The sequence below is a fragment of the Eurosta solidaginis genome, chromosome 1 (assembly GCF_040869045.1).
Source record: "Eurosta solidaginis isolate ZX-2024a chromosome 1, ASM4086904v1, whole genome shotgun sequence".
Taxonomy (NCBI): domain Eukaryota; kingdom Metazoa; phylum Arthropoda; class Insecta; order Diptera; family Tephritidae; genus Eurosta; species Eurosta solidaginis.
In genome coordinates this window covers 289,901,091-289,911,443 of record NC_090319.1, presented here as the reverse complement: position 1 = coordinate 289,911,443, position 10,353 = coordinate 289,901,091, and the positions used below count along the sequence as shown (strand labels likewise).

The window sequence follows — 10,353 nt, the reverse complement described above, 5'->3', positions numbered from 1 at the left end:
GTTTACATTGTTGCTTATTTTACATTTTTTACCTTCTATATGCTGCTTTTGATAAATATTCGTTTCTTCTTGAAGTAATTTCGTATCCAGTTATTTATAGTTTCAGTTATATTTATTTTCACTTCTTACAATTTTGAGCACCAAAACAATAATGAATATATCAACAGGCAGCATTTATAACAACACCTCATGTGAAAACAACCCTTGCAGCTGCATATAAAATACAAAAACCAGTTATACCAGTGTATTTTCAACCTACGTACCCATACCTTGCGCGACCTTTTTGGACATATCTTTTGAGCCAGGTAGAATATTTCAATGAAATAAAAACCAAAATGTGTATTCGTTGTTACTCTACAATTATATTATTATAAATTATATTATTTTGTTTTGCATTTATCAGGACAACAACAAAAACAAAAATCCACTGTTGCATGTCCTGACTTTATTTGCCCATATCTCTGGAACCAGTAGGAATATTCGAATGAAACAAAAGACAAAATACTTGTTATATATTAAAATGTACATTTCAAAAAAAAAAAATCAGAGAAGTCGGTTGAATAAGCATTAAAAAAAACCGCAAAATAAGGTCCCGGGTACAAACGTATCCCGGGTGTGTGTTTACGTGGTATTTTCTGGGTGTGTGTTCTAGGGTTAAAAGGGTCGTAGAAGAAAATAATAAGCTATATCTTAGTGAAAAAGTGCTTTGTATCAATAGAATTTTACTTTCTAAATTGAATTATAACATTAAATTGAAAAACACTAAAATTTTTGAAAATGGGTCTGGCACCGCCCCTTTTATGACTAAGCAATTTTCTATGTTTCGGTAGCCATAACTCGAATAATAATTTACATGTCGCACCAAATTTGGGTACGTAAATTTTCCTTATAGCAGGAAATATTACTAGTAAAAATGTATAAGATTTGTTAAGGAGCACGCCCACTTTTATATAAATGACTTTAAAAAGGGTCGCTAAATCTTAGCGAAAAATAGTTATGTACCAATCGCATTTTGTGCCATTATAACAAGAAATGGGAAAAATTCAAATGTTGAAAAATGGGCGTGGCACTGTACCTTTCCTTACAATGCATTTCCCAACGTTTCTGAAGCCATAACTCGACGCAAAATTTGGTGCACATGTATGCCTTTTAACAGGAAATATTTTCAGTAAAAATGGACTAAATCGGTTAAATCGCCTTCTTTTATATAAAATATTTTGTAAGAGTGCTTAGATGCTGGTAATAAGCTATTTCTAGTAAAAGTTGGAAAATTTCGTTAATAACCCTGCCCTTTTTTTGTAAGTATTTGTTCCATCCTAAATCTCCTGCTCAAGAAAAATCATTTATTGAAAGTAATAGCATCCTATATTTATGTCCCCGCCAATAAAATAAGTGTCACAAGTATAAACACATTCAATGTTAAAAATTTAGGCCAATATCCCCAAAACTAAGTGGGTTTTTGAAATAATAACGCTCCCATATTGATACCTTCTTCAATACCTTTTAATTGATATCCACATTTACACCTCATTTCACAACACATTTTTCGAAACTGCGTTTTTCACAGATTTGATATGGGTGCTATTTAAAGGCGAAATATAGATAAAAGCTTCATAAAAACTTTCAATTGCCGGCTAAAGAAAGTTTGACAGTTAGAAATAAGTCGGTTAAAAACTATACTCATTTAGGAATCCAAAATTATACTGATATTGAACAACGAAATTATATTATACAATATAAAAATGGAAAAAGTCGAATCAAAACTAGTCCCTCCCTTCCTTATTAATAGCAACAGAAAATAGTTTATTTCGGAAAGCAATCCAATTTCATGTGTATATATAACGATTAACCTTGGTATATTAGATGACCTGCAAAGAAAAGAAACATTTGGACCAATTTATGTATGTCAGTCAACATACGTGCTAATTTCATCACTGTGACACGTGAACTGATATTGAGACTCTTGATTTCAAAAAATTATTCAAAGTGGGCGTGGTACCGCCCACTTGTGATAAAATCAATTTTACGAATATTATTAATCATAAATCAAAAATGGTTAAACCTGGCGTAACAAAATTCGGCCGGGAGGTTTCCTTTACTATAAGGAATGCCTTGAAGAAAAAGCTGCTAAATTGGTTAAGGACGACGCCCACTTTTATATAAAAGTATTTAAAAGAGTCATGGATGAATAAGATAAGCTATATCTTTGCAAAAAAGAGCTTTATATCAATGGTATTTCATTTCCCAAATGGATTTATAACAACAAATAGGAAAAAGTTCAAAATTAAAAAAATGGGCATGGAACCGCCCCTTTTATGACTAAGGAATTTTCTATGTTTCGGGATCCATAACTCGAAGAAAAATTAACGGATCGTAATAAAATTGGGTACACAACTTTTTGCTACAACAGGAAATATTTCTAGAAAAAATGGACGAGTTCGGTTAAAGACGATAACCATAAAAGCTTTTAAAAGGTCGTAGATGAAAATAATAAGCTATACCTTAGCGGAAAAGAGTTTTGTATCAATAGAATTTTACTTTGTAAATTGAATTCTAACATTAAATTGGAAAACACTAGAATTTTTGAAAATGGGTGTGGCACCGCCCCTTTTATGACTAATTTTCTATGTTTTGGGAGCCATAACTCGAAGAAAAATTAACATATCGTAATGAAATTGTGTACACATATTTTTCTTATAGCAGAAAATATTTCTAGTAAAAATGGACGGGATCGGTTAAAGACCACGGCAACTTAGATAGAAAACAAATTTAAAAGGGTCGTAGACTAGAATAATAAGCTATAACTTAGCAAAAATAAATTTTGAATCAATGATATTTTATCAAGTTTTACTGTAAAAGGAAATGGGGAGACATTTTTCTTTTAAACGGGCGGTGCCACGTATTATGTAGAAAAGTAATTTATCTGAAATGAAATGTACAATCGAAGCTCACGCTGAGTATATAGTGTTCGGTTACACTCGAACTTAGACACCTTTACTTGTTTTCCTTTAACTTTTTTGTCACAATTTTGCATTTTTCCTTCCCCATTTAATATAGATATTTTTTTTTTTGTTTTTTTTTTTCTCCACACTTTATGGTATTTTTATCGCATTTGTGCTTTTACCACAGCTTCTCACATATTGCACACATCTACATATATATGTATTTACGTATTAAAATATGAAAATACAATCCAACTCGTAAGCACTGCATGAAGCTTTTACTATTTCACTAGCTTGCTTCCTTCCATATGAACGCATCAGTAAAGCCAACAGAGCTTCTTTGGCATTGAAAGCGGTATTTGCCATTTTATATTCGCCATTGGTTCACATGCAACTCGTCTCGTTTGCATTCATGGGTAACGCACACTCGTTGCAGACCATTAGAGCGCTACGGCCACAACCATTTCGGTGGCATTTTGCGGATGAATAATTGTGGTTGTTTTATGTTTCCAATGCCATCATTGCTACTGTAGAGTATCAACTCGTTTTGCTAATGTGTTTGAGCGCCTAAGCTTTCTTTGAGTTTATTTTAATGTGTGTCGGCGTTTTCTTTGTTTTTCGACTTTTCTTTTAAAACTAATCAAATTAAGCCTGGCCTGGAGGGTTTAATGTGGTCATATTAATCGCCTCAAGATGGTCGGCCTGGTATCTCAGTGGTGCTTGTTACCGAAACGTGCTGGATCTATAACCGAAAAAATAAGATCAATATCGATAACGCTCCCCAAAACCTTCGGGGATTGTCTTCATCGTTAACATAACAACAACAACAGCGAGGGCAGTGCTGGAACGGTAAGACTGACTCCTCAGTAAGCAATGAGAATTGATATAATTAAGTCCCTATTTCCATTATCCGCGAGGCTAGGTTTGGAGAGAATTCACCTCCTGGAGCATATCATTGGTATACGATAAAGCGTTACCTGTCAAGCGAAATTACGCAATGGACGATACAGACCGCATGCTGAAGATTTGGGTGATAGAGGAAAGCCACAGTGCATGGAACTTCCAATAGTGCTCATCAAAAAGCCTGCTTCAAACTATATGTGCCTGGACATGCACAAACTTGACCACCATCCACTCTAACATTTCAAGGTAATGCCTTACAGGCTGTGCAACGCGAGCCAAAGGTTACGTTGACTGACCTCTCCTACAAACCATCAGGCAGCTTTGCCGCTTCCTACTTTTCTGACAAGGTGGCATCGGATATTTATTCAGAATTTTCCCCGACAAACAGCGCCTCTAAAAGACTGCGAAGTTTCGCATAACGCCAGAGGCAATTCAAGCGTTTTATCATTTGAGGAATGAGTTGATGTTACCAATGATTCTGGTGGCTCCAAAGTTTCCGATGTATTTTCCCGTCCAATGTGATGCATCTGCGACACGAAACGGCGCATACTTTTTAAACTGAATTGGGATGGAAACGAAAGACCAATTTCGTAAGTATCACAAAATTTAAACACCGTACAGATAAACTCGAGCGTCTGGAAACGGTCACCTTAGTTACTTACCTACTTTATTGGCACTTAACTATTTAAACAATTATAGCTGTCTAACAAAGCGCGCCAGTCATTTCTTCAATATGCTCACTGGCACCAATTGATAACAATAAGGGAATTTAAATCGTTTTTCACCTTGTTCTTCCAGTAGAGTGGGGACCTGCCTCTTCCCCTGCTTTTTTGGCAGGTTCCCTAAAACGTAGAAGTTCGTAAATCTGTCATTTTATCTGGAACATTCCTAGAGCCGCCTCATCTGATGTAGTCATGGTCCATGCTTCTGCACAATAGATATAGCGGGATCGATAAATGCACCTTATATGCGATTCTAAGATGGCTGATTCCGCGATAGTCGAAGCAGTTTGCAGAATCTCATTTTTCGTGGATAAGGCAGAGTACACTTAGATACCAATCGACGAGAATGCACTCGTACCATCATATTTTGAATAGAAGACGCTGCATGCAAATTATCGGCTCCTCGCTGCCGTGTTTGTAACAAAACTCATAATTCGCTTGAAAAACTAGCACAAATGAAAAACAAAACAAAGGAAAATACCGACAGCCGCCTTACTGTGGTGGTAGCGTGCTCCAGCTACTACTCAGAGGCAAAGCAACATCGAAAATTTGTAAATAAAAAGATGATAAAAAAATTTTAAGGACTACCTTTATATAAATGGACCAAAAAATAGAAGGCAATTTTTCCTTTAATACAGACATAATATTGTTGAAGTTTTACTAAAAAACTTTAACAATAGCTCTTGTAATGGAATTTTGGGATTTAAAATTATAACTGTGGTGGTAGCGTGCTCCAGCTACTACTCAGAGGCAAAGCAACATCGAAAATTTGTAAATAAAAAGATGATAAAAAAATTTTAAGGACTACCTTTATATAAATGGACCAAAAAATAGAAGGCAATTTTTCCTTTAATACAGACATAATCTTGTGGAAGTTTTACTAAAAAACTTTAACAATAGCTCTTGTAATGGAATTTTGGGATTTAAAATTATAAAGGTGGAGGGCAATCTTTCTATTTAAGGCAAACCATGTACTTGGAATTAACTAATTGATTATTTAAAATTTAAGCACGCGCTCTACCTTTATAATTTTAAATCCCAAAATTCTTTTACAAGAGCTATTGTTAAAGTTTTTTTAGTAAAAATTCAACAATATTATGTCTGTATTAAAGGAAAAATTGCCTTCTAGTTTTTGGTCCATTTATATAAAGGTAGTCCATACAATTTTTCTATCATCTTTTTATTTTCACTTTTTTAGTGCTGCCTACAAAAAGGCATTTGGAATTTTGCGTTCTGACTCGCAGCCCAAGTTTCAAGCCTCTAGCTCACAGGGAAGTTACTTAAACATCGAGTGCAAGATTCCCCTCGTTTTTCAAAGATTTACAGTTATCTTTACTAGCGCGCCACCTAGCGAGAATTTGTTTCCTATGGCCTCTAACTAAGTGCAAGTTTCTAGGTAACCGGGAAGTTAGTTAAAAATGGATTGAAAGATTCCCAAATCAAAATTAATTCTCTTAATATCTCGATCCATGCGCCACCTAGCGAATGTTTTTTGATCAAATATTGCATTATCAGCAGGTTCTGACTCACGGCCCCAGCTTCAGGTCTCTAGCTCAACGGAAAGTTACTTAAAAATCGATCGCAAGATTCCCTGCGTTTTTTCAGGGATTTTCGTTTATCTCGATTCGTCTGCAACCTGGCGGCACTTTGTTTTCCACGAATTTTAGTTCCATCGACTCGCAAACTATGTGCTAAGTTTCAAGTATCTGGATCACCGAGAAGTTAGTTAAAAGTCGATCGCAAAATTTCCATTTTAAAATTAATTTTCTGTATATCTCGATCCGTGCGCCACCTAGCGGATTGTTTTCACTTTCATTGTAATGCCTCCCAGATTTGAACTATGCTCTAAGTATCAAGTGCCTAGCACAACGGGAAGTTACCGAAAAAGACTTTTCCGTGGGTCAAAAATTCGTATGGAAATGAAGGGACAAACATGAAAGTGACTTAATATAAAGGTAAAACAAGTATTTTAAGTTACAACAAGTAAGAACGGGACTGTCTTCAGCTATGCCGAAGACTTCATACCTTTCATGAATGGGACTGAACAATAATCTTACAGTTTATATGGGGTATATAATATATACACCACCGATCTCTATGATTTTTTCAAACAACAATATATTCTATATACGTAAGCATTTGGTGAAATTTGAAGCTTCTAGCTGTTAAAATGGGGAAGAAATTGCGCAAAGTTTCTTATCTGAACAATCGGTTGTATGAGATATATACTATATATACAACCGATCGTTATAATTTTTTCAGACAACAATATATGCTATTGAACATATCTAAACGATTTTTAAGATAAATATAAAATAAAAAATAAGTAGATACTTTGTGTGAGGATGCAAAGCTTCACGTTTTTTGTGGTCTGAATGTAAAAACTATGACTACGAATCACGTATTTCAAAAATATATGACGTAAACGTAACTATTTGATGAAATTTGATGAATTTTGAAGCTTCTAGCCGTAAAAAGGGGGCAAAAATGACAGTTTATATGAAGTATATAATATATACACCACCGATCTCTATAATTTTTTCAAACAACAATATATGCTATATACGTAAGCATTTGGTGAAATTTGAAGCTTCTAGCTGTTAAAACGGGGCAAGAATTGCTCAAAGTTTCTTATCTGAACAATCGGTTGTATGATATATATACTATGTATACCACCGATCTCAATGATTTTTTCAGACGTCAATATATGCTATACACGTAACCATTTGGTGAAATTTGAAGCTTCTAGCTGTTAAAATGGGGAAGAAATTGCGCAAAGTTTCTTATCTGAACAATCGGTTGTATGAGATATATACTATATATACCACCGATCTCAATGATTTTTTCAAACAATAATATATGCTATACACGTAAGCATTTGGTGAAATTTGAAGCTTCTAGCTGTTAAAATGGGGAAGAAATTGCGCAAAGTTTCTTATCTGAACAATCGGTTGTATGAGATATTTACTATATATACCACCGATCTCAATGATTTTTTCAAACAACAATATATGCTATACACGTAAGCATTTGGTGAAATTTGAAGCTTCTAGCTGTTAAAATGTGGAAGAAATTGCGCAAAGTTTCTTATCTGAACAATCGGTTGTATGAGATATATACTATATATACCACCGATCTCAATGATTTTTTCAAACAACAATATATGCTATATACGTAAGCATTTGGTGAAATTTGAAGCTTCTAGCTGTTAAAATGGGGCTAAAATTGCGAAAATATATATATATACTATATTTATATTCTATATATACCACCATATATATACTATATATACCACCGATCTGTATGATTTTTTAAAACAACAATATATGCTATATGCGTAAGCAGTCGTTGAAATTTGAAGCCTCTAGCTCTTAAAATAGGGCAGAAATTACGAAAAGTTTCTTATCTGAAAAATCGATTGTGGGAGATATATAATATATATACGACCGATCTAATAAATTTGTTCAGGCAACAATATGTGCAATATACGAAAGTATATGGTGAAGTTTGAAGTTTCAATCTGTTAAATTGAGTAAGATATGACAAAAATCCTCTTTTTCTGAAAAATCGGTTGTATGGAGGATATACGCTATAGTGGTCCGCTCCGGCCGGTTCCGACAAATGTCTAATCGGACACCCAAATACACCCGCTCACCAAATTTTATCAAGATATCTCAAAAATTGAGGGACTAGTTTGATTACAAACAGACAGACGGACAGACGGACATGGCTAAATCAACTCAGCTCTTCATCCTGATTATTTCGGTATACTTAATGGTGGGTCTATCCATTTTCCTTTAAGGACTTACAATTTTGGGTTTCGTGACGAAATTAATATACCATTTCATTTTCATGAAAGTTATAAAAAGTAGGGTAGCCATTCGACAGTAATTTGTTAAACACTCCGAGAGATTTTCTGCTATGAAAAGCTGTACAGAGAAAACTGCTTCGAAGAGGACGTTCTTTGTAGGAAAAAAATATATTGGTCCCGTACCGCTCACTTGTAGCAAAAACTAAACGGAGCATGCATGATTAAAATTGCAAGAGAAGCTCGGCCTAATATCTCTTTGATGGTAATCATGTCTTATATTAATTTTATTTTATAAATAATCATCTCGTTTACTGAAAAAAACCAAACAAAAAGGGAATACCTGTTTCATCATATTTTTATTTTTAATCAATTACATATGGGAAAATAACAAACACATATAAATTGCAATTTTTGCGCGTTTTAAGAAAAAATTTCGTTTAACATTAGTTAAGCCGTTTTTATACCATATAATCTTTTTTGTTTGTATCAAAATATTATAACAAGTGCAAAGTTTACTCATTTAACGCCAATAGTTCCATGGACGTCCTCCCCAGCCACCACCATAACCACCCCATGCACCCCAACCATATCCGCCCCATGGACGTCCCCAGCTGTTACTGTAATAGCTCCATGGATGGCCCCAACCATATCCCCAGCCATAGCCAAAGTCGCGTGCGTTCCTCGGTGAATCGTTGCCATGTTCGCCACCAGCTTCTACATCTAAGAGATTAGCGGTGGTTTTCGTCTCCTCTGCGCCTGCAGGTGATGGATTCTCCTCTATAGCTGCCGCCTTGGCTTGGTATACAAATGCCAGTGCAGCCAATATGACAAAAGTTATAACAAATCCACGCATATTGAACGTTAATTGTAAATAAATATTGCAAATGCGTAAATGTAAAATAATAGATGCACTGACTGATCGCCAAACTAGCTGAAGAAGAACTGTATTTTCTATCAATAAATTGCTCTATATTTATACGATACAAATTTATTTGTAATATATCTGCTTTATTTTTTCATTTTATTGCATATAAGAATTATATTACATCATTGCCACAGCATTTCCCTGCTAAGTGCATTCAAATGAGAAAATCAAGTATGCGAGTTAAATAAACAACAAAAAAATGTTTCATTCATCTACCGCATTACACATATGTGACTAACACTCTTATCTATAAATGTATGTAGGTACGTTGCAAGCATTAAGCAGCATTTCTAGTATATTGATATTATGATATAGTGATATTGTGATGCATTGATATAGTGATATAGCGATTTATGTCTGTGCTTATATGATATTACTAATGTACTAATGAAACTTACTGAATGTATGAAAGTTGGTAAAATAAAATTTTAAATTGAAATTAAATATTCCTCTTATAACAAACCATCATAAATCTATTTTACTAAATCCTCTTGATTTCTGCTTCAGACATGCATACTTTTAATAAAAAATAACCAAAAATTAATCTTTATTTAAAAAATTTCTTTCCATGTTCAGTCAATTGAAAAAAAGTTATCATATTTGATGCTTTGATCAATTCCACATATATAAAATATTGCCTTACTGTAGCAAAGCCAATGGAAAAATCAATCAAGCGAAGATGCTATTATTGATATCATCACTAGCCTTGGAATTCTAAAAAACAGTAGTTGTACTTGCTGCTTAATATTATTTTATACAAGATTTATATTAATATTGAATTTGAGAATGTCAATACCATCCCTGCAGAAAAAAATTAACAATTGTTAAAAATGGCTAACAAATAGCTGACTGTTTTACAGAAGTTTGAAATGTATTTCCTTTCAAGTAAAATACAAAAAGTCAGCTAATAACTAATTAGAAAGTAATGCAGCGTCACCATGGCAACCACTAGAACTGAGAAATTTAAAAACTCAATTCGTTAAGTAAAAACCCAATGTTACTATCACAGTTGGTTGTTTTTTGACCAAAATTCATAGAAAAAAGGACCAA

The 10,353-nt window shown here is 34.0% G+C and overlaps 1 protein-coding gene across 1 annotated transcript; it reads right to left on the bottom strand.

Annotated features, from left to right (window-relative positions):
- Nucleotides 1-8,715: 8,715 nt before the first annotated feature.
- Nucleotides 8,716-9,332, bottom strand: LOC137243493 (protein suex-1-like). Its single transcript, XM_067771282.1, has one exon. It carries the CDS (start codon nucleotides 9,229-9,231, stop codon nucleotides 8,899-8,901), a length of 333 nt encoding a protein of 110 aa, XP_067627383.1. The 5' UTR covers nucleotides 9,232-9,332; the 3' UTR covers nucleotides 8,716-8,898.
- Nucleotides 9,333-10,353: the final 1,021 nt, after the last annotated feature.